We start from the raw sequence: 24,013 nt of genomic DNA on the forward strand, positions 1-24,013 counted from the left end.
CATGAATCAGGTGACAGGGATATGAGGGCGATTGGGCCACCACTTCTCTCGGGTTCGGGGAGGGCATCTTAAAGCAGAAGGCTGCCCTGCTGGTTTTTTCGAGGTAAGGCATCAGCCGGTTCATCACTCTGATGCATGATGGGAGCTCAAGAGAGAAAAGGGCCTACTACCTTGTCATTATTACCTGCTGTCCAATGAAACGTTGACACATAGGGAGGATGATAGGAAAGAGATCCAAGATAGAATCAAACCAAGATGTTATATGTGATGTATCCTTCATCTCCAGTGTTAGCCTTTCATCCATTATGTCTCATAATGATTGAAAAAGTGCCTAGATTTTTTATACAAAAAAAATGTAACCTCTGGGTGTGAAAAAGAAGTCAATGTGTGTAGTGCATTTTTCTTAATTGTGTATTTCTTGTAATGGACAACAGGGGTTGCAAATTTGATGAGCCCTTACAGCTTTTCTGAAGTCTATAAAAAGTTATGCTACTTCTCACTCTATCTGCCCAAGAAAAACTTTTGAATTAGTTAATGTTCTCGATTATTGTCACCTAAACATTTCTTTGTGAATCCGTAATTGTATCAACCTAAATGAACAATACTCAATTCATGTACACTATACAGCAAGTGATGTTTTCTTTTGTTTTCACCTTTGATATTATTTAGCCTAATTAGACCTGTGGTTGAGTCAACTGACTGGTAGCTCAGTAGGCTCAAAGCTATTCTCAGCTCCTACTCTTTGGCTGTTTTGCAGTTGATTTTAGTTGTAGATAGCATTTAGTCTATGCTCCTCACAGCTTCTCAAGAAGTAGGACATGGGCTAAAAAGACAAAAAAAACAACCCATTTATTTAGAATGTGATAACAAACAACTAGATTGAGAGGATATTTTTGCAAGAGAAAAATCAGTTCAACTATTAATGGAATAAAAAATTGTTGCCCACAATAAAATCATCACATTTTTCAGCCCTGATGTTGTCCTTGTAAATCATGTCTATGTCAAAGTCATGTCAACATTTTTCTTTCAAGCTGTGGGGGCATGACATATTTTTGGATTCCAGGCAAAGATTCAGATTTTTTAAAACCATTGAGACATTCACACACCTACAAATAATATTTTGTTATTGCATGTAGTCCGGTCCATAGAGAATATGGTTGCAAATGTGTTGCATTACAATGCCAGGCTATTAAACATAAAAGGAATACAAACGTAAAGTAGATCCCTTTTTTGAAAACATGGAAGTTCAAAGAACGCTGCAGCACGTGTTGTTTTTGACGGACAAGAAATTGGTTTCAGGGTTGCAAAAATGCCTTCAATTATCAATAGAGCCAATGAATACTTTGAGGAACTCCTAAACAGGGGGAAGCCTTACCACTAACCTTGGCGGAGGTCACTGAGGAGTAATAAAGTTCTTCAGTGGCAAGGCGCCAAGTGAGGATGAGATTTGCAAGATTTGGACGTTGTTGGGCTGTCTTGGCTGACACTCCGCTTCAATGTTGCATAGAAATCCTTCAATAACAACATGATGAACATCCACTAATAATCACATGCAATTATTTGTCAGTATGTTACGATCATAACCACTTTAAACAGTAATAGATGTGCCAGAATGGACTTAAGTCAAGTAGGACCAGGGAACAGTGCATTTTTAGATTCATGTTTGACCTGAGGTTGTTCACAATTCAGACTGGTGCAGTCACTGTGCCATGATTAAAAAGCCAGACTCACATATTATACAAATGTTTTGAGACTGCAAAAAAAACACAACTGGTTAAAAACACTTAAATGAGGGTAACAGTCACATGCCTGCTAAGATATTGCTGTAAAATAATAATAAAATAAACAGAACCTTTCTAAGTATAGCAGCGTGTGGATCTCTACAAGATGTTTAAAACACAAGAAAGCCTGAGACCAAAAATATTCATGCAATTTAGAATTTGCAGACATTTACATGTATCTATTTTTTAAATCTGTAAAATACTAAATTGTCCATACTTCTGTGGATTTTAATAAACGCAAACCACATGATGAGGAATGCAACAAGGCTTTATGTTTCTGTGTGTTCATAAATACAGAAGACAAAAGTTGTCTGTTCAAACAAATGTTTGAGGCACAATTGTAAATATGACATGATATGATCAAGCAAGCAAGCAAGCACAGTAAAATGTATATTTATATTACATTATAGGGTATAAGTCTATTCTTTCATTAAATAATAATTACTTTATAGATTATGCACATTTTTTTCATAAAAACTTGAGGCCAAAAAAAATCTTATAAAGGAACCTTACAATATATGAAATCTAAATTTGAACCTAAAATATATGCATATAAAATATAAAGTTGACATAACAGTAAATTCCTATCTTCTTTAGATTTTTAATTTAAGAATATTTGAACAATCTAAGAATATTTGAACTTAACTAATAAAATACTTAAGAATTATTCACTCAACACTGTTGACATTAACGGAACACAATGGCATTTTACAAACAGTCCCTGAGTCAAACTTAATTCTTTGGCCTTGGAAGTGCAGCTGTACACTTCCGTTTCCTCTCTCATTGGTCGGGAGTCACCATTTCACACATGATGAGCAGTTGAAATTTTCCTTCCTCGTGTTAGTAAAGCCAGACAGCACGAGAGAGCCGGGGTCTCGCTCTATTGTTGGGCACTCTTCATTGTTCAGGATGCTCTCGACTAAGCAGCACACCGCCTCCTCTATGTTTGTGTTTTCCTGAGGGAAAGATTAAAAGAAGAAAAATGTGAAGACGGCATGGGCTTCTTAGCAACACTGGGGAAGGTAATGGGGGTCAGTTGGTCAAATGTTTGTGTGCAGAGACGGATATGACCTCAAAGACCAAAAGGTGAAATACAATACATTTTCTGGACAGAAATTCTTGGTCTCCTAAATATTCAAACGACTGACTTTGAAGATCCCTTGACTTTCATACAGTGCCACCATGAGGTGAACACCAGGATAGGAGTGAAATAACTTTTGCTTGGTATCATTATGTTTCTTGAGAACACATGTAACTACCTTTGGAATCCCATAACTTACATCAAGTGACATCATCAGGTCAAAAATCCATTCATTAACTTTTGTTCATTGCCGTATACCTTAAAAAGAATGATTATCCAGCTGCATGTTGACCCTTGAAGCTACAGTATTAGTCGTTATGCGGTATGCAGCACAAGTCGAGTCAGTCAGAATTGAAAATACTGGGGTGCAGATTTGGACTAGGGTTTAGAGTGTTCACCCCATGTGCAGAGGCTTTTTCACTGCTATCCTTGGTTCAAGTCTGACCCTCAACTTTATCTTTTCCCAACATTTCCTTTCACTCTACACTGTCCTATCTGACGAAAGCTCTAAAAATCACTGTACACTGAAGAACTCTGATTTCAGCTAACTTTTCAGTCTGACATCGCACACTACATTAAAGAGAATCATGGCTGCCACACAATGTTATTTCCATCCTTAGCAGTCAACTGAGCCTTCATGTTCATTCTGAACAGCACCCTGGTGTGTAACTCATTAGATGGGGTCTGACTAAGACGAAAAAAAGAGAAGGCTATTTCACACCAGATTGTAGACATTCCTCCAAATGAAATAGGTTCTTCACGGTGTCAGTGTCAGACAGAGGTGGAACTGTTTCAAAGAAACCAAGGAGATAAAAATACAGAGTTTTCTTTTAAATAGTAAAACAGAAGAAATATAAAACCTGAAGTGAGCATTACACGGCTGATTTACGTGTCTTTCCGCTCGTTTGACTTGCTGCGGTATTTCCTGTAAAGTGTCTGATGCGTCTGCTCTCGTACCTTTGCAGAGGTCTCAAACCAGCTTACAAAGCCGTTCTCCCTGCAGAAAGAGTCAAGCTTGGGTGTCTGGTAAGCCAACTGGTCTGACTTATTGGCCAAGAGTACAGCTGGAACTGGCCTCCCATGGTTCAGGGTCACCTGTGGAGGAGAAAATATCAGGGTCAAGTTTTGGTATGGTATGAAAAGTGTCGCTGTATAAGACTCTGTTGGGAATGAAGACGTGCATGACTAACAGCAAATTACACGTGGTCATCCACACAGTAAAAAGAGTCTAAGTGAACCAGAACTGTGACATTTCTAGCATGCCAAATGACATACGGTGCTCAGATTCAGAAGAGGCACTTTCACAATGTCACTTTTATTTAACATTTTGTAACGATTTCTCTTCATGAGGTTTAACTTTAGACCTCTCACCTTTGAGTCCAAGTCATCTTTCCACTTCAGCACAGCGTCAAATGTTGAGGCTCTTGTCACGTCAAACACCATCAGTGCCCCCACAGCCTCGCGATAATAAACACGAGTCATGTTCCCATACCTCTCCTGTCCTGGGATACATGGGTAAACATCGGACACAGAAGCACCACACACACACACACACACACACACACACACACACACACACACACACACACACACAGTATGTATAAATCGACATAGTCTAAGACTGTGAAATTCAATCAACTCACAGCACGGTTAATTAGTGACATATCTGTAAAGGGAGCGTTTCTGTGTCCGTGTGTGTTTTGCCGTAGCTTGCCATGCATGTGACTTATATTATAAGCATGGGATCACTTGAGTCACAGCCAGGCACAAGATCCACATTCCTCAAGCAGGCTTCAAATGACAGGGAGGGATCGGAGCATCCAATGAACGCCATACACGCTCACATCCCTCTCTGAGAAATATCTCTGTTTCTATCATCTTTTGTTTGGAGGCTTTATCACAGATTCATAGAGGTGAAAAAAAAGTTAGAGTCAGGTTGATTTGTAATGTTGTGCAGCCGCCTGTTTTATCCTGTCTTTATAAAACATTCATTCATGATATATGTTTTGTTTGAGTATGTTTAGTTAAAAACCAGTTAAAGTACCAGTATTATAATAATCTGGAAAAGATAATGAAATAGGACTCCAGAATTTCTTTGTAAATTAACCATGAGTTTCCTTTTCCTTTGTTCCCATGTGCTATAACTTGAACAGTGTTTAAATTGCCTTCCCTCAATTCACTGAATTCAGATTAATTTCAAGAGTTTATTAAGTTTTTAGGATTATTTCGCTTTTTTTAAAGCTTGTTTCACATTAAGTGTTATTTTTTTTTCTTTACTCAAACAAACCCCTGTCCTGGTCTCTTCTTTTTTTACCCACCTGATGCATGATAAGCCTGTAAAACAGGAAGAACTGTTTGCTCGTTAATTTTTTACAGACCTGCTATGTCCCACAGCTGAAGACGGACCACAGTGTCATTGTCCCATTGAAGCACCTTCAGGGCAAAGTCCACCCCGATGGTGGCTCTGTAGTGCTGGGAGAAGATCTGATGCACGTAGCGCTTGATGATGGACGTTTTTCCAACTCCCAAGTCTCCGATGACCAAGACTTTGAACAAAAGCTCCTGCTGCATGTCTGCTGCAGTAGGCCGCCACAGAAATAAAAACTTCCTCACTAATGACAGCAACACTTACGAAAAACTGATAAGCTTCTACAGGTGGGATGGCAAAAAAATGTGCTATAGAAAGGCATTGTCCGTGAAAATGTTACAAGTGGGACATGTTATGCCGTCCAGTGCGCTGAAACAAACGTGATCCAAAAGCATCTGAGTTGGCGAAGGAAGCTGCTCAGACCGCCTGTGATCACTGCAGTCCACCCTTTGAATGAAATATGACAGTCTGCATCTGTTTATTGGACTGGACGCCCCCCTGCTGCTCTTCTGAGCAACTTCAAGACAACATATGTTAACTGGTGCGTTCAAGCGCTCCTCGTCAATATGAACTTCAAAATATGTAAACCCTTTTTTTTGGACCTTTGCTGAAGAATCAATGCCACAATAAAAAACTATTACAAACCCCCCCACCTCTATTCCAAATGTAATGTTAGTACTAACGAAAGGTATTTAAAGTAACTCACATATTGCAGCAAAAGTAGGCCAATTCAGTTTAGAAAATGATTATATTTACGGTGTTAAATGATGTTATATTCAATATGTATTATAATCATTTAGCAATCATTTAATAATTTAAAGAACTTTATAGACAATCGAATTACGAAGATGAGGTATTTACCAACTCATCTGTTTATTTCAGCTATTGGATCCTTTTAGAGGGGTCAAACGGGGACTCATTGTTACTCTGTAAAATGTAATGCGATTCAGTTAGACTAGAAACTTGCATAAAAGGGAAATCTGAGCTCTATCTATGTATCCAGGTAGGATTGCTGGTGCGCTTTCTGTCGCACAGTTACGGTAATGGTGCTGATGAGGGCGAGGAGGAGAGATGTGTGGATTTGATGCTATTGTGCTCTGCTGCCATTTCACCCGTGGATCTCCACCGAAATATCCACTTAGCTGCTTAAATCAGTTTGTTCTAGTTATTTGAACACAACACATGCTAGCCTTATCTGTAAAAACTAATGTAAAAAAACCCTGAAAAAAAGGACCTAAACTGCAGGGTATTTCTGTTAGCAGCAAGAGAAACCTTGCTTATTGGAGAATCATCTTTGGAGGATAACCATCGACATGGGCTTTGCTTTCCACAGGTACTGAGCTCTTTACTTGATGGTAAGTCTTTATTGAGTGCTTTTATAAGCTTGTTGCTGTTGATAAATATTGAAGTCAATCATACTCACATTGCCAGTATAGCTTATGCTAGGTGTACTGGGCCTATAATGTTTCAACATGTAATCATTATTTTATATTATTTCAGATGTCTCGTTATGAGCAGTGGTTTCTGTCTATATTAATAAGCAGTCATGTGCTGCAGTTATCGCTGCTATGAGATGGTTGTTTTGGCTTGCTTCAAGGCCTTATCGTGTCAGTGGTGAATAACAAGCAATGTGCCATCCACATGGGGGCTGACTACACCAATGTTTATTGAGCTGGTGAGGAGTGGTCTCATCCTCCCTCCCTCCCTCCCTCCTTCCCTCCCCCCAAAATTTGATCACCCGATTGTAAATCACATGGAGCCCTTTTTTGCTGAGATGATTTGATCCCTTAAAAGTCAGCTCATCCATGTGGTCAAAGCAGTCTGTGGAGGAAGTGCTTGTTAGTTTTTATTCTGAATTAAACCAATCCTCTGTTTCTAAAGAGGAGGGATGCACTGAGCTGTTGTATCCAACTTTTAAGTTATGTTAATTTATTCAACATATTGTTTTATTTTAAACATAAACACAATTTTAAACAAGTAAGAATATCGATTATTTGAACCATTTGCTTTCCTTATGTTTCATTTAAGAACCGACATAATCACATTTTCCCTCATTGTGTTTAGTTTCAAATGTGGGATGTTGTTAAAGGTCAAGAACGTTGTTTTTTTGTTTTTCTTTCAGCTGGTTTCTACAGGGGGTGTGTGAGACTTTTAGGTTTGTCATTAAACTCCAAAGTAGTTTTACATTTATTATTGTTTTTTAGCAGTGTCATAAGAAATGAACGCTAATAAATACAAAATATGTTGCCTAATAAAAATCATTAAAAAAAAAACCCATGCAGTGATATGAATTAACTGAAACAGTATCAATGGAATAATTGAAAATAATAAAATCTTCAAAAGTCAGTTCTTTAGGTTTGCAGTGTAGGTTGGATGTAACAAGATATGAAGCCTGATATAAACATCATGACTTTTTTTTACAGATATTATTGCAGTGAAACATGGAGACGATATGGCTTTATCAGTTCCGTTTGATCGTCATCGGAGACTCCACAGTCGGTAAGTCGTGCCTGATCCGGAGGTTCACTGAGGGCCGCTTCGCCCAGGTGTCGGACCCGACTGTGGGCGTCGACTTCTTCTCCCGCCTGGTGGAGATCGAACCGGGCAAAAGGATCAAGCTACAGATCTGGGACACTGCAGGACAGGAGAGGTTCAGGTAAAGAAAGAACACTTTATTTATTTAAACCCTCTTGCCATCCATCCTTAAAAATCTGTTATGACCTTTAAGGTCAGAGTAACTTAGAAAGTGTGATTTATTTGTGTGTTTTTGGAAAATAATAGAAGTCTGTGTTGTTTATTGATGTATCTGTCAATCCAGGTCCATCACCAGAGCCTACTACCGTAACTCCGTGGGCGGGCTCTTACTCTTTGACATCACAAACCGTCGCTCCTTCCAAAACGTCCATAACTGGCTGGAGGAGGCGCAGAGCCACGTCCAGCCGCACAGCATCGTCTTCCTGCTGGTGGGTCACAAGTGTGACCTGGAGGCCCAGCGTCAAGTGACCCAGCAGGAGGCGGAGAAACTGGCGGGGGCCTTCGGTATGCGCTACGTGGAGACATCAGCACGAGAAGCCATTAACGTGGAGAAGGTGGGGATGAGCGTAAAATAATCACCGTCAGGTTTAGTTTGAAAATCAAATACCTTCAGCAGAATGCACTTTCACAAACTACTTTTTTTTTTTTTTAATTTCAATTTTTTTTAGATCATGGACTCATTAGTTTGGAAAAAAGCTTGTTAACATTAGTAACTATTGTTAAACTCATACAACCAAAGTTTCAAGCACAATTTTGGCCCGCCTTGGCAGTTAATAAAATAATACACATTGTTTTTGATGTGTGTACAATGATATCAAACTTAAGATGTCAATCGACAAGTCGTCATCATCACTACTAGCTCAATGAAAAAAAAGTCTCCAAACCCTAGAATGTATGACAGTATGATGTGTCTGTTTCCTTTATTATGAAACCCTGAAAGATTCATCAACACATGTCACTCCAGTGCTCCTGTACTCATACCGTATATGTGCTGTGCCTGTAGCTCTGCTGCTTATCTACCTTATCTATTTCTGTGAGTCATTTCAGCTGACTTTCTGAGCTTTTACTTCCTGTCTTTTGTTTCCTCTTTTTAAGGCATTTGTGGATCTGACGAGGGACATCTTCGAGCTGGTTCACAACGGGGACATCAAGATTCAGGATGGATGGGAGGGCGTGAAGAGTGGATTTGTTCCCAACACCGTCCACTCCTCAGAGGAGGTCACAAAGGGCAGCCGGCAGTGCTTCTGCTGATTTACCTGTCTGCAGCATGAAGGGTGACAGGCGGTAATACTCGGACTCCATCAATAGGAGATCCCTCTCACCTCGGCTGCTATCAGGCCAGTTTTTTGTTTTTTTTGGGACTCATAAAGTTTCCCTGTTCAGTAACATACTTTACTTCGATATATAATACATTGTTTTATCTTCTGGTGCCTGTTTCTGGCTTTGTCCTAACCTTACGACACTTTGTTGATGTTCCTAAAAGGCGTAGAAGCACAAGAAACCCCCCTGACCCCCTCACTGTTGCGTGTGCATGTGTTTGTGACTGTAATAACCCCGCAGCTGTTACCAACACTTCAGCTTTAACACACTTCTTGGCCTTTTCCTGATGTGTACAGTTATACTCCAGAGGCCAGTTATGTTGTGGCTGCACATTTTTCAGACCGATGAATTCAGTGTTTCGTCGTATACTCTGATGTTCGTTTAACTCCGAATCAGTCACGCCAAGTCTGAGCCATGTTTCTTCAACATGCGTCACACATTGAATACCTTGCAGTGCTGAGACAGGAAGAGAGTTTCACCGATTGTGCTGCACATTGAATCCAAGTGGCTTTATGCACAACAAGAGTTGAAGGGTGATGGAAGTGAACACAAACAGGAAAGTGTGAGGTGTTGACATGTTTGTTTGTTTGTCTGACTGTGACCTGCTAAATACTGCTGGAGAAGGAGTTTGCACTGTGAAAATGTTGATTTGCTTTCTGAAAGGAAAAATCTGCTGTAGCTGCTTCCTTAAAGCCATTTTAAATTCATTATAGCTCGGCTGTTTATTGATAAGGTAACTACCAAGTTTGTGTTTAGTTCCTCTTTGCTTACACCATAAATGCCTTTTGTATGGAAGCCCAAAGTGTTCAATACATATTTATGGTTATCTCAAAACCATCAGTTAATACACTCAACAAAAATATAAACGCAACACTTTTGTTTTTGCTCCCATTTGTCATGAGATGGACTCAAAGATCTAAAATTCATTCCAGATACACAATATTACCATTTCTCTCAAACATTGTTCATAAATCTGTCTAAATGTGTGATAGTGAGCACTTTTGCTTTGCTGAGACAATCCATCCCACCTCACAGGTGTGCCACATCAAGATGCTCATCAGACACCATGATTAGTGCATAGGTGTACCTTAGACTGTCCACAATAAAAGGCCACCCTGAAATGTGCAGTTTTTGCTTTATTGAGGGTCTGGGGACTCAGAACCAGTCAGTATCTGGTGTGACCACCATTTGCCTCATGCAGTGCAACACATCTTCTTCGCATAGAGTTTATCAGATTGTCAATTGTGGCCTGTGGAATGTTGGTCCACTCCTCTTCAATGGCTGTGCGAAGTTGCTGGATATTAGTGGGAACTGGTACGCGCTGTCGTATACGCCGGTCAAGCACATCCCAAACATGCTCAATGGGTGACATGTCCGGTGAGTATGCTGGCCATGCAAGAACTGGGACATTTTCAGCTTCCAAGAATTGTGTACAGATCCTTGCAACATGGGGCCGTGCATTATCTTGCTGAAACATGAGGTGATGTTCATGGATGTATGGCACAACAATGGGCCTCAGGATCTCATCACGGTATCTCTGTGCATTCAAAATGCCATCAATAAAATGCACCTGTGTTCTTCGTCCATAACAGATGCCTGCCCATACCATAACCCCACCACCACCATGGGCCACTCGATCCACAACATTGACATCAGCAAAGCGCTCACCCACACGACGCCACACACGCTGTCTGCCATCTGCCCTGAACAATGTAAACCGAGATTCATCCGTGAAGAGAACACCTCTCCAACGTGCCAGACGCCATCGAATGTGAGCATTTGCCCACTCAAGTCTGTTACGGCGACGATCTGGAGTCAGGTTAAGACCCCGATGAGGACGACGAGCATGCAGTTGAGCTTCCCTGAGACGGTTTCTGACAGTTTGTGCAGAAATTCTTTGGTTATGCAAACCAATTGTTTCAGCAGCTGTCTGAGTAGCTGGTCTCAGACGATCTTGGAGGTGAACCTGCTGGATGTGGAGGTCCTGGGCTGGTGTGGTTACACGTGGTCTGCGGTTGTGAGGCCGGTTGGATGTACTGCCATATTCTCTGAAACGCCTTTGGAGACGGCTTATGGTGGAGAAATGAACATTCAATGCCCGAGCAACAGATCTGGTTGACATTCCTGCTGTCAGCATGCCAATTGCACGCTCCCTCAATGCTTGCGCCATCTGTGGCATTTTGCTGTGAGACAAAACTGCACATTTCAGAGTGGCCTTTTATTGTGGGCAGTATAAGGTACACCTGTGCACTAATCATGGTGTCTGATGAGCATCTTGATGTGGCACACCTGTGAGGTGGGATGGATTGTCTCAGCAAAGCAAAAGTGCTCACTATCACACATTTAGACAGATTTATGAACAATGTTTGAGAGAAATGGTAATATTGTGTATCTGGAATGAATTTTAGATCTTTGAGTCCATCTCATGACAAATGGGAGCAAAAACAAAAGTGTTGCGTTTATATTTTTGTTGAGTATAGATTTTTCCATGACATTTGTTTCATTAATGCACATTTAGATTAAACAAGGAAATGTTTTAGACCGGGGCAGACGTTTCCCTGTTTATAACAAACTGTCCATTAGTAGCTGAAGCGTGTGCACGTTCTCTTTTTTCTGCATTATATGCCTTTTTCTGGACATTCGCGATCATTTATCACACAAAATCTATTCCACACGATAATTACGGAGGATTGAAAAAAATCAATGTCTCCTTCACTTCATCACACCATAAACTAGCTTCAAGGTCACTTTCTCGCCCACTCAAATAAAGTAACCTGACTGAACCTGACCTCACGATCACGACAGGTGAGGAGGATTCAGTTCTAAACAATAACTGAAGACTGATGTAATACGTCTATCAGTTATAGGTACTTCTTGATTTGACATTTTCAGCCTAAATCTATTCATGCTGAGAGAAAATCTTATTTCCACAAATTAGCAAAACTTTAGTCAGAGTCTTGAGAGTACTGCCTAAAAAACAATCAGTGAAGCCTTTTTCTGCCTATGTGAATTTGATTAAACTGTTGAACACTTAAAGACGTTTTTATTTCAAAGCGCCCCTCTGCAGACATCTTCAGGTCTACTCTTTCAATCATGGCAGTGAAGATCGTCATCCCTTAAACTTTTCAGCCAATCACATGCCTCTCGTCTGTGAAGCTTCCTACATAACGTCTGTCATCGAAAACACAAGAAAATGAAATCAGGCATTGTTTTAAAAGATCATCAAATAAAATTTACTTGGAGAAATTCTGAATCTATTGCTTGACTGAACACCTTGGTCATCATATAGGCTTTGTTTGAATCTGGGGTTAGATTCACACAACACATCATCCTGTCTCACACTTCTGCTTAAAGTTAAGCCTTTTACTCTTGCCTACATGTATTCTTACATTAAAAAAAATCTAAAGAAAAACATTTGTCATTTTTAAATAGAAGTCAAATACTCTTTTCTGAATCTCACCAGAAAGAGCTAAATTGAGAAAACATATTCTTGCACTTTATCCCAAAAATGTCCTGAAACACACTGAAAGTAATCAATTAAGTATAATTACAACAGTCCAAGAAATTATTTAAACTCACTACAAACAGGAATGGTTTTCAAATGTTTAGTGGATTTGTCTGTTTTGTTTAGCCAAAGCCACAACACACAAATTAAACTTCCTGTCTCGGGATAACTTGCAGGTTAATATTGTGAATAGTGAGGTCTCAACTGTTAAAACATGGGCATCCCTCCACACAAAATGTTTATGGTTTATTGAAGCCCATCTTTGACAAAGACGTCTGTTCCATGTCCTTTCTTGGGGCAAAGCACAAATGTCATTCATAATAATAAAGGCCTGGATACCCAATAAAAGTTTACCAGACATGATGGAACGAGTAGTAGCTATTGGCCTCAACTAGAGGAGGCTGTCATGTTCAGTGTGACCTCTAGATGGCAGCGTTAGTGTGGAGAAAGAAAAAAAAGGATCATCCAGTTTTGTGTTTTAGAAGTGTTGAGATAAAATACTTGTATGTAAGTTTCGTATTAGTGACTTATCTGAGGTCCTTTTTTCACTTTACATATCCAAGATGTGTCTATGCAACTGTTTGAAATTTTTCCCCCCCAAAAGCTGAAGGTCAAAGTAAACTTTTATGGGTTCAAAAATGTTCTTTTCTTATGCTTAACCCCCTTTACCCCAGCCACTCTCACACAAACATATTAAACACAAATGGATGTGCTGCATAATTCATCTTCATAAAACAGAAAACAGGGCAGAGTTCTTGAGCACAAAACCGTTTACAGATCTGTCTCATTGGACAGCAAAAGACACCATGTTCTCATAGAATATGAGGTTTTGCTTTGGATTGGGCAACCTTAAGGTTTAGTTGTTATATAAATTGAGTAACCTTGTCCATCACACATTATGAATTTGTCATCTCAAATAAATCATATAGAAAGTAAACACGCCGCAGAGGCTGGAAGTGAGCTTTTGTGTGTATAGGCCTAGCAGAGAGTCGGGCAAATGGCTTCTCATGTTTATTCAGTTGGCTGTGATGGACAGTTTATTTTTGGTTATTGTATGGATATGTCAATGAAAAATGAGCATTAAGAGCACACCTCAATCTGTTTTTTCTGGGGCAAAGGTGAACTGAAATATTGAGATGGTTTCTCTGCTTGGTTTGAGAACTGTGAGAGTCTATTTGCAATTGAGAAAGAGTTTGGAAATAAAAAAATAAAGCCAAGAAAACGTTCACCATAGATCAAACCATGTATTGCAACAAGTGGCTGTAGTTCAGGGCACTGCCTACTTCATTTGTCTAGGGATAAGAAAAGTTGCATGATAATGACAAGAAACTATTATTCAGAAAACCAGCTGTCAGCTGTTGAAAGCTAAGATATGTCACAGTTGTTCTAACTACATTTTGTCTTCTTTATACCTATCATCCTGATACGGACATTTTAATTCCGAGTACTCATCCAATACCTGTGAAATTAAAAATACGAATCCCTGCACATAATCTTTCTACATCTGGTGTAAAATATTGCAAATTTGATGATATGGATGTAAAATTCAATAAAAGTCGCCAATCCAGTGAGTTGGTTTTGTGGCTTTATTAAAAAGATCCTTTATCATACAGTTCATGTGAACCAAAGAAGGGCTGAAGCTGAGCTGACTGCACCTGTCAGAGTCTCTGCTCTTAAACATTCCCCAAACTAAGAAAGGGTTAGGATTAGGGTTAGGGTTAGGTCCTGACTCCGCACATTCACATCAAAAGGACACCTATGCTTGATGGTTGGTGTGTTACGCGCATGAATACAACTGGCACAAAGAGACATAAGGCTGAGAGGACATGATCGTGCTGCCCTGTGAATATAGCCTTAATGAAAGAAGATTGTTTAAATAATTGTTCTTGTTAAAAGAATCTATGTATATAGCGCTTTTAATCAAAGTGCTTTACAGCACTCATTAAAAAGTCAATTTAGAAACATTTAAAAAACTAAAAATACACCAAGACAGAACACACAGACTTATGACTCATACAAAACAGTAAACAAGTGGGTCCCTTTGGGCGAGACAGATCACTGACTCCTGATGGCTGCAGGGACAGTGATCAGGCCTGCCATCATAGCTTCATGTACTGGCTACACACTTGTCATAGTGTCTTTACTGCATAAATCCCCACCACTGTGTGTACACATCTCCTCTCCCTCCAGGTGAACTAAAGTCTGTTTGTAGCCCCTTGGAGGAATGAAGGACTACATTAACAACAAGCTTATCCTTCATAACTTTACCACAGAGTGTTTGTTTTTTTATAGCTTTAAACCAAATTATTAAGATTAACATGGCATGAGAAAAGATTGTATACAGATAACAGATTTATGATTTTAACATGGATTACTACAAATACAGATTAAAGGAACAAAGTAGTTTGACTATAAAACTTCTCTCTTTGATTGTTTTATTCTAGTCCATGTGATTACCCATAATCAACTCTTCAGTTTTATAAAACCCATTGCTGTTGGCAGAGTAACAAATCTTCGTTGCTATATGAGTGACTGTTTCCGAGCAGTATAATAGATTTTCTTGACTTCCTTTTTAGGGGTTATAAACAACATCTCCTTTAATTTATAGAGTGTTGGGTAACTATTGATTTACATGTGAGAACTTAACGATGGCTGCAGGATTTATGTCCAAAGGGTAAAGTCATGTTTTTCACTAAGAGAAGAGAGTTAGCTTAGTGAAATAAGTCTCTGCTGTCCAAAGTAAACCAGGCAAAGGAAGCTCAAACAGCCTCTGGGTTGGAGCTCACACTGAGAAAATGTCTCTGTTTTAAAAAAGTAAAATATGACAAAGTGATATAGGCTTTCCATAAGCATGAATTAGTTTTATTAAAAAACAACATTGAAAATACAGTTCATTTACACGGGAGCACATTATGTACAGTATATAAAACAGAAAAGAAGAGTGGCCGTTAATAGCAGCACTAACAGGGGCAGATGATTATTGAAAGGCACGAGGGCTGGGATTGAAAAGAGTTACATTGAGACACATCCTGAACCTCAGATAACATCTGATCCACGACAGACATAACAGCTCCTGAGGTTCTGATAAATGATATATAGCTGGACTCCTCCAGCCCCTGTGCCCTCTGTCAGGTGAAAGGATGCTTCTGTAGGCACCGAGTCATTGATTCACATCAACCAGAAACATCTGCCGAGTCTACATCGACCTTTACGTTCCCCTTACATTGTCACAAATGCTGAAGGAGATATGTTGACGAGCTTTTTCTACAAACAGTGGAGACGTTTTAGGTCCATCTCTGAAGCACCTGCATGTGTGCTTCTACATTGTTACACATAAAAAAAGGACAACGTTTTGTTGTTTAAAGGTCAGCAGCATCAAGCGATGAATGAAATGCTTTTGCGTGTTTTACAAAACTAACCAAATCATACTTTAGGAGATCAGACATTTGTATAATTTACAGCTTTATACAAATAAAGATAGTTTCAAAAAGTACTGTACAGTCTACAGTAAAGCACTTTAGTAGGACAATAAAAACTCTATTAACAATAAGTTACATGACCCCAAAGGGTCGGGGTAAAACTTTCTCGTTTAAATTACTGAATTTAGAGACCAACTCCAGTAGTCCTTCTTTGTGTTGGAAAGCTCAAGTTTCCACAAACGCTCATTTGGTCAGGAGGGATCGAAACATATCACATTAAACTCATTGGTGATACAATAAAAACAGATACAAGACATACAGTATATAAAAAAGGGGGGCATAGAAGCAGGAAATATAGGCACACTAAAAACTGTACATGTAATGATTAAAATACATCTAAAAAAGCATGTTAATTGATTGCAATTGATATGAAAAGGCCTAAGAAAGAAAGGTGTCTCAAACAAACACTATGGACAATTAAATGTACATTTCTAGCAGAAATTGTGAAGAAAAGTAGAACAAACGAAATACAAGTAAAGGAGCTCAACAGACGAAGCTGCCAAGAACATGTTTCAATTGAAACTAAGAAACAAATTGCGAAAAAAAAAAATATTTACGAATTTTCACAAGAATGTGAAAAAAAAAGTACAGACGATATTTTGGTAATGAATTAAAAAAAAAAAAAAAAAAGCCTTGGTTTCGAAATAGATTTCTAGCTCCCACACACCCAAAGTGGATCTGATGGAGGTGGACAGATGTCACTAAGAAGAATGATGAAAGGAAACTCTTTGGACCTGTCAGAAAAGAATAAGTCGATCCCATCAAGCTAAGTGCAAATCTGTCAACCTCCTCAGATCTGCAAATAGATCTGAATACGGCCATGCAAAGCACGGCGCCAAATTGTGCAAGTACGTAACGAGTCAATTCATACAGATCTTTCCATGTTGATGAAAAGAACTCTTGGATCCAATCATAGAAGGAGAATAAGTGTTTGTCTTTGATGATGCAGTGTAGTAACAAGGAGAAGTAAAGCAGATTTTAAATCTACTGCTTTCTTATCCGTTTGGTTTTGCTTTAATTTGCGGGCTTGATGGCCCTTTGTTGTTTCAAATTGTAGTGGTTAAGGCCACAAAAGCCTTCAAATACTTTATCCCACAGTGTCTATTTACAAAAACAAAACCAAAAAAAAGACATTGAAAAAAAATGTCCTACGATGTATCTGTTCTCTGGGAGCAAGCGGGCAAAGGGTCATAAACTCGTCCAATCTATGAAGCGTGTACTGAACCTGACTGACGCTGTAAACACCAGTTTAAACCCTGTTTACACCCAAACAAGAACCAACACAAACTCCACTGAAAGCTACTCATGTTTTCTAATACAGTTTGAGGTTTAGCTCACTGATTCAAAGTACCCTAACAATAGTAAACTCGCTGGTTCAAGACTTTTTTTTATTTTTTAGGGATGTTTAACATTGTAGTTCTTCTTCAGCTCCCGGGGCTTCACGCTCAACATGCAACATTCTTCCAGTGAATGGCCTCTGACTAACAGTGGGAGATCATTAGCAGGAGTACAGCAGTACTCTTTTAGTTAAGTGTGTAACTAGCAGATCTTCAGGGGGTTAAGGCTAAGAACGAACAGACTGACAGCCACACAAACATGGACCAAAAAGTGGCTCTGTCACAGTGTCCAGCCTTCAAGTTATTAGCCTCAGAGTCAGAGGTAAGATGTGTGTGTGTGTGTGGGGGGGATTTTCTTGCCTCTTCTTTTCTTAAACCCAGGGCTGTGTTTCAGGCCGCCTACACAGCAGCTTTTGGCTTCAAGTTCAACCACACTGCGGGTGTAGAGTGCTCTGCAACACTCCCAAAGTCCACGGGAGTCTTTATCAGGGACTGCTGCCTGCCTCCACGTCACTGTCACCGGGAGCCCCAGTGTAAATCGGGCTCTTGGTCAGCCCTGCAGGCTCATATTTGCGAGGGGACGACCTGTTCGCAGCTTCAGTGCTGTTCCTAATACCATAGAAGAAGTAGATGGCGAAGCCTGGAGGACAAGAGAGAGGAAACGAGGAGTTACAAATAAGGTACATTAATGTGTGATGCTACAAAAGAAGAAGAAGAAAAAAAACCAAGAAAAAAACCCCAAAACTTGATAATTGATCAAAATCTTTAATTTTACCGATTAACATCCAGACGGTGAATCGCACCCATGTACCAATGTCGAGCTGCATCATGAGGTAGATGTTGACAAAAACACTGAATAGTGGCAACCAGGGAAGCAGAGGGACCTTGAGAGGACGAAAAAAAAAAAAGTCAGCATTTTTTTCAGATGAAGAGTAATCAGGAAACAGTGAACCAAAGCAAAGCTGAGCCTCTCTGCTTCAACTAAAGCAATGTGCTAAAGACAGAGGAAAAAAAGAGACCATCACTTTTCAGTCAAACTAAGGGTGTGTTCTGATGGTTTGAGCCTCACCTTGAAGGTGAGGGCCTCTTTGCTCTCTGGTTGCCTCCAGATGATGATGACACAGACGGCACAGAGCAGAGTCAAGATGACACAGGGCACCAGGCTACCTGGCTGCCCGGCCATCAGCTCTGGCAGACAGTTGGCCAGGATTACACAGAGTACGGTGATAAGAATAGCTGCAGGAAGACGAGAGGTACAGAGAGTAATTTATACTTGTTACTTAAAATAGTTCTTAGACCTTTAATATTCTCAGTAAAAAAAAATAAAAAATAAAATCTGCTTTCAAGTGTCATTTTCTTACAGATGATAGCAGTGGTAGCGTAGACGATGGTTCCAGACGTCTGTGTCGGGTTCTTTCCGCTCGGACAAAAGAGCAGCTTGAAGGTGAAAGGCTCCTTGAGCGGCATGTCATCATACTCGTCACCGCTGTCCACGCCGTTCACCGGCACTTTCTCCCCTTCCACCAACTCCACCAGCTTCTCGGTCTGGCTGGGTGAATTCAGAGTGCCGGGCTGGTACCTGCGGAGGGACAGAAGTTTAGAGTCAATGAACGGATTCTAAGCACCGTCGATACAAACAAATACCAATTATTCACATTTATCTTTAATCATCATTGAACAGCAATAAACATATGAGCCTGTTTTGGATGTGAATGCGTCAGCATTGCATGACTAGGATCAGTGGAAGACACAGCTCTTAAATAAAAGCCGGGCATTTGTTTCTGTTTAGAAATGAAGATACGCACAGCAGCGGGTATTAAACGCCTGTGCTAGCTGAGAGTCCAAAGTGCTTGCTTACCTGAGGATAAGGACACATATGGCCACTAAAGAGTACGCCAACAGAGTCCCGATAGACATGAGGTCAACCAGAGCTGCCAAGTCGAAGAGCAAGGCCATCAGAGCTGGAGAAGAGAGTTTTGTTAGAATATTTACACAGTAGCATGCATCTGCAACTCAAAAGAAAAAAAGAAAAAAAGAAAAGGGAACATTTAGATGTTTTTAAGACTCAGACTGCTCGCAGCATAGACATGGAGGAAAAAAAAACAACTATGCCAAGCAGCTTTTTTTAAGCAGACTTTTCTGAGGAGAAAATTGCTATTGATCCTGAATGGACAGCAGGTCAGGACAGGCTAATAGATAAAGCTGAGATAGGAGACGTATACTGTAGATAGAGAGAGCAAAAAGAGAGCTAGCTGTCTGAAGCAATGAACAAACAAGACAGGGAAGGTACGAATAATAAACATAAGACAGAAACAAACAGGAGGACGAAAAAAAAAAAGAAAGGGAAAACAGAGAGGGAAAATTTACCTGCGACGATGCCAGAAGCAATGGTAGCGAGGAGGGGAGTCTTAGTGCGTTGGTTGATCTTGGAGAGGACACGGAACAGCAGCCCGTCCTCGGCCATGGCGTAGATGACACGGGGCATGGGGAACATAGAGCCGAGGAGGCTGGGATAACGACGGGATTTAGTGTTAGAAAAGATGCGTTTAAAGCTTCACAATGGGCAAAGAAAAAAAACACATATCTGCCTTTACCTGGTGGACAGAGCACAGAGAGAGCCCACCGCCACAATGTATCGGGCTGGAGCCCAGCCTACATGGGTGAAGGCCTCAGGTAGGGGACTCTGGGTGTCCAGCTGGTAGTACGGCATCATCAGGGTCAAAGCAGCCGACACACCAAAGTAGGCAAAGAAACAAATGAGCAGGGAGGCCACAATGCCGATGGGTATGGAACGCATTGGGTTCTTCGCTTCTTCACCTGAGAACGGAGGAAAATCAAACAAGAAGATAAGAGGCAGCACAAAGGAGGCAACATAGTTGTGTTAAAGTTCCTCACAGTTCGCCAAAAGTTACACAACACCGTCTTTCAATAGCGGAAACAGAAGCTACAAAGGCCGAGCAATATGAAGGACTCTGAACTCTTTCGAAATGTTTCAACCGTCTTTCATCAAAAAAAAAAAGAAAAAGGAAACTCAATGAGGAGGATGAAGTTGTGTTTTATAAAACAAAACATGCTATAGTCTCTTTCTGTCTGTTTGTTTTCAGATGGAGCCGTTTGTTTGGATTGAGTCACAGAGTTTACTTGTTGAGTTAAGGTTCCCATTAGCTGGATGATCTTCTAATGTCTGTACACGGGGAGTGTACAGACATTTGTCTCAGACGTGTAAGCTGTCAACATTTGCATCTGTCACCACATGGGATCTGAGTCAACGAGTCAACAAACACTGAGTCAGAAGCACTTGTCAAACATGACACCAAGTGACCTACAGTAAAAGAATTAACTTCTAACAAGCGGCTGTAAACTACGGAATTTGATTTCCCTCGGGATCAATAAAGTATCTATCTATCTATAGCTGCTGATAACATTTGTTGGTGTGACTTGTTTAGTGATGTGTCTGTGTGTGTATTCTAATGACTAATCTATTCATGAAGATGTTTTTGTAAAAGCTCGTACTTGTTGTGGCGATGCAGTCGAAGCCCACAAAGGCGTAGAAGCAGGTCGCAGCACCAGACAAGATCCCACTCAAGCCGAATGGAGCAAAACCTCCCTCGCCAAATTCCTCCTGCACCCTGCATGGCAGAAGAAGAGACAGATTTTTAATAATCAAACAGGGTTTTTTTGTTGTTTTTTTTTTTAAACTAGAAGTTAAATTGCTGTTAAATACTGACTTTAAAGTCCTGCTGCCGTTGCTCTCGTTTATAAAGTGGACGTAGTTCTCCTCCGTCAGGTTCCAGTTCGTCGTGTCGCCCTTCACGAAGCCGGAGATGATGACGAAGCCCAGAACCACCAGGTTGATGCCCGTGAAGATCTTGTTCACCAGGGCCGACTCGCTGACGCCAAAGGCCAGAAGTCCTGAGGGGAACAGAGAGAGAGATGTAACAAGGAACTCAGTCACGACATCACGTCCTGCAGCGGGGGGTGGATCTGTTTGGATTTCACTTCTTCCAACATGCCGTCAGTCAACAACTGCCAGTTCTTTTTTCCATTTTCTAACACTCTCTCGCATGCCATGTTAGTGTGACAAATGTTCAAGCTGTGAATTGGTCATCACATTGCTTGCAAAGACCATGTTGAGTTTGTAAATTAAGCACGTTTTGATAGGTGACTTTGAAAGTGTTTCCAATGATTCACATTTAAAAGCTTGATTCCCGACTAGAGAGGCTGAACTATTTATTAAAGCACCAGTGATGTCCAATTAAAGTGAGCGTTTGTATTCAAATATTTTGAAATCAATATATTGTATTCATCATCTTGCAATCTCTTAAATATATATCTCGTAAGCCCCGCCCCCTCAGAGAAGAGCGGCGGAATCGACTAACTCACCAGTGAGCAGCAGGATGAGGATGAGGGCGAACAGGTCTGGGTACTCTGCCAGCACGCCTCCTGGAACCTTCATGGTCATGAAGGCCTTAAAGAAGCCGGAGATCTTTTGCTCTACCAGGTTGTCGAAAGTCGAGCTCCAAGCCCGGGCCACACTGGCCGTTCCTAAAAACGCAAGAAAAAAAAAAGAAAAAAAAAGATGAAAGAGGGGACAAATTTAAAAGCTGTAAATGTGTTCTTACATGGGTGTGTTGACGCTACTGCAAACACAAACGTCAAAGAAACATCTGAGACGATCTTGAAGGAGCTCACCTATCACATAGGAGAGGATGAGGTTCCACCCTGTGATGAAGGCCCAGATTTCTCCCACGGTCACGTAGCTGTACAGATACGCGGAGCCCGTTTTGGGGACGCGGGCGCCAAACTCCGCGTAACACAGGCCGGCTAACATGGAGGACAGAGCGGCAATGAGGAAGCAGAGGACAATGGCAGGGCCCGCCTTCTCCCGGGCGACTTCGCCGGCGAGGACGTAGACACCGGCGCCGAGCGTGGCGCCCACCCCCAAGGCGATGAGGTCGAGTGTGGACAGACAACGGGCGAACTGGGACTCCTCGCCGGAGTCGTTCAACGCCCGGCGACGCAGCAGGGATTTGCCGAAGTTGGAGATCATTCTGGCCATGTTTGCTGTGACTGTGGCGCTTTGCTTTTAAATTCTTCTCGTGTGTGTGTGTGCGTGTGTGTGACTGACACAACACTGAGTGTAGACGCACCTTCACAAAAAGGGGAGCTAAACTTGTTTATTATAGGTGCTCCACTGTAGGTGTGTCGACTTATGCAACAGTCACTTGAGCTCCGGTGAACAAGAAGTTGCAGGTCTGCGGTGGCAGTCGTTACAACCTGCGAAAGACAAAAAAACAAAAACTGAAACACAGGGAACTATTCAGTCAGAGCCAAAGCTTATTTTTTTCACAGCTGTGTTTGGCACCAGGCAGTGTGATTACAGCATGCTGCTTTTTCTTTTTTTTCTTTTCTTAAACTGAATCGTTTCCAGGAATGGCCTTTAAACTGCACTGAAACACAAGTCGTACCAGCTCTTGTTATACAAGTCAATGAAATGTCACCGAGGTTAAGGCTACGCTATCACACACAGAGTCTCAGTCAGGTTTGGATTGATTTGAAGGGAAATTAGTTCAAGCACAGAATAAAAAAAAAATCGTTTGCAGAAGGTCTAAAGAGAAGATGCATACAGTGAATTAAAGACCTGGATGTATAACATGAGTTGAGCAACTTCCAGGAATTTCATCCCCGCACCTTTTTTCCCCCCACAAAGTAAAACATCATGAGACCTCGTGAAGTCAGAAGAAGAACCCCTACCAGGCTCACATTTTGTCTTCTTTTGACCTTAACAAATAAACCTGGCGTATGAAAGCAGTAAGACCTGATCCCCTCGGCGCTCCCTCACCGCGAGGAAGGGCCACTCTGCTACTTGTGTTTTCACAACAGATAAAGAGGCCGAGCGGGGAGAAGCCTGGGAAAGCTGGAGGCTGCGGAGGAGCGATACGCTCCGGTTCGGCAAACTAATATCAACAAAAAGGAGAGGAGGATAGCGTGAGCCGGCGGGTGGATAAGACCAAGCAGGTGGTGGATCAGCGTCGAGGAAAACTAAACTTTGGCCCGTATACGACGTAGTGCCTCAACTCCTTTATGACAAAATGTTTGAATATTCTGACAAATAGTCTGTAACATGTGTTCAGTCCATTAACACACATGTAATGATCAGATTACTTCAGGTGTAGTGACGATTGTCCCAGAATGACATTTTGAAAAAAAACTATCCGGTTATGTTCCATTTCAGGAGTGGTTAATAATAATCTTTAAACCGCTTTTTTGTAACACTTATGCAATGTGTTCACAAGCAAAACCCATAACAGACCTGGGACACTTGGCAACGCCACCGTGCGTTTCCCGCACGACTTCGGAGGGCGGTCACTTTCCCAGACACACACGGTGTGTGACTTTTGACGTAAATCCCGACGGACTGTAACCAAAGAAAATCGAGGGGCAGTGACATTCTGTGGCTGTGCGTGTGTGTGTGTGTGACAAACAAACCCCATACAAAGCAAACACACGTACACACACACACACACGTTGACCGTGAACCATGGGGCAGTAAGAGATTTTTGACCTTCGAAAAAAATCACCTAAATGCAAATTTTGGATTTTTAGA

General features: G+C 41.0%; 3 protein-coding genes across 4 annotated transcripts; 1 reads left to right on the forward strand and 2 right to left on the reverse strand.

Moving 5' to 3' along the window:
- Positions 1-392: 392 nt before the first annotated feature.
- On the reverse strand, positions 393-5,866 carry LOC306831470 (ras-related protein Rab-38-like). The gene is made up of 4 exons (XM_079355590.1): positions 5,241-5,866; positions 4,234-4,364; positions 3,820-3,957; positions 393-2,737 (listed from the first exon to the last, which is right to left on the reverse strand). Exons 1-4 carry the CDS (start codon positions 5,431-5,433, stop codon positions 2,576-2,578), a joined length of 624 nt encoding a protein of 207 aa, XP_079211716.1. The 5' UTR covers positions 5,434-5,866; the 3' UTR covers positions 393-2,575.
- A 387-nt stretch (positions 5,867-6,253) lies between these two features.
- On the forward strand, positions 6,254-9,792 carry LOC306831213 (ras-related protein Rab-39B-like). The gene is made up of 4 exons (XM_079355171.1): positions 6,254-6,585; positions 7,654-7,886; positions 8,049-8,319; positions 8,861-9,792. Exons 2-4 carry the CDS (start codon positions 7,672-7,674, stop codon positions 9,014-9,016), a joined length of 642 nt encoding a protein of 213 aa, XP_079211297.1. The 5' UTR covers positions 6,254-6,585; positions 7,654-7,671; the 3' UTR covers positions 9,017-9,792.
- A 5,633-nt stretch (positions 9,793-15,425) lies between these two features.
- slc7a3a (solute carrier family 7 member 3a) lies at positions 15,426-22,524 on the reverse strand. Of its 2 annotated transcripts, XM_079355381.1 has the most exons (11): positions 22,099-22,524; positions 21,790-21,951; positions 21,135-21,318; positions 20,920-21,035; positions 20,001-20,223; positions 19,774-19,913; positions 19,265-19,367; positions 18,768-18,985; positions 18,476-18,642; positions 18,182-18,290; positions 15,426-18,046 (listed from the first exon to the last, which is right to left on the reverse strand). In XM_079355381.1, exons 1-11 carry the CDS (start codon positions 22,463-22,465, stop codon positions 17,892-17,894), a joined length of 1,944 nt encoding a protein of 647 aa, XP_079211507.1. In that variant the 5' UTR covers positions 22,466-22,524; the 3' UTR covers positions 15,426-17,891. The 2 variants fall into 2 exon arrangements, with proteins under 2 accessions (XP_079211507.1, XP_079211506.1); XM_079355380.1 differs by having other exon boundaries at positions 20,920-21,318.
- Between the last annotated feature and the right edge of the window lie 1,489 nt (positions 22,525-24,013).

This window comes from Symphodus melops (assembly GCF_947650265.1).
Source record: "Symphodus melops genome assembly, chromosome: 11".
Taxonomy (NCBI): Eukaryota; Metazoa; Chordata; class Actinopteri; order Labriformes; family Labridae; genus Symphodus; species Symphodus melops.

Coding starts and splice junctions, on each gene's coding strand:
- LOC306831470 (XM_079355590.1), bottom strand. CDS start 5,433: ATGCAGCAGGAGCTTTTGTTCAAAGTCTTGGTCATCGGAGACTTGGGA. Junction 4,365..5,240: donor TCAGCTGTGGGACATAGCAG/GTCTGTAAAAAA, acceptor CATGTATCCCAG/GACAGGAGAGGTATGGGAAC. Junction 3,958..4,233: donor AAGATGACTTGGACTCAAAG/GTGAGAGGTCTA, acceptor TCTCCTCCACAG/GTGACCCTGAACCATGGGAG.
- LOC306831213 (XM_079355171.1), top strand. CDS start 7,672: ATGGAGACGATATGGCTTTATCAGTTCCGTTTGATCGTCATCGGAGAC. Junction 7,887..8,048: donor GCAGGACAGGAGAGGTTCAG/GTAAAGAAAGAA, acceptor CTGTCAATCCAG/GTCCATCACCAGAGCCTACT. Junction 8,320..8,860: donor AAGCCATTAACGTGGAGAAG/GTGGGGATGAGC, acceptor CCTCTTTTTAAG/GCATTTGTGGATCTGACGAG.
- slc7a3a (XM_079355380.1), bottom strand. CDS start 22,465: ATGGCCAGAATGATCTCCAACTTCGGCAAATCCCTGCTGCGTCGCCGG. Junction 21,319..21,789: donor CCTCATCCTGCTGCTCACTG/GTGAGTTAGTCG, acceptor TGTTCCCCTCAG/GACTTCTGGCCTTTGGCGTC. Junction 18,986..19,264: donor ATATGTGTCCTTATCCTCAG/GTAAGCAAGCAC, acceptor GTCCCTCCGCAG/GTACCAGCCCGGCACTCTGA.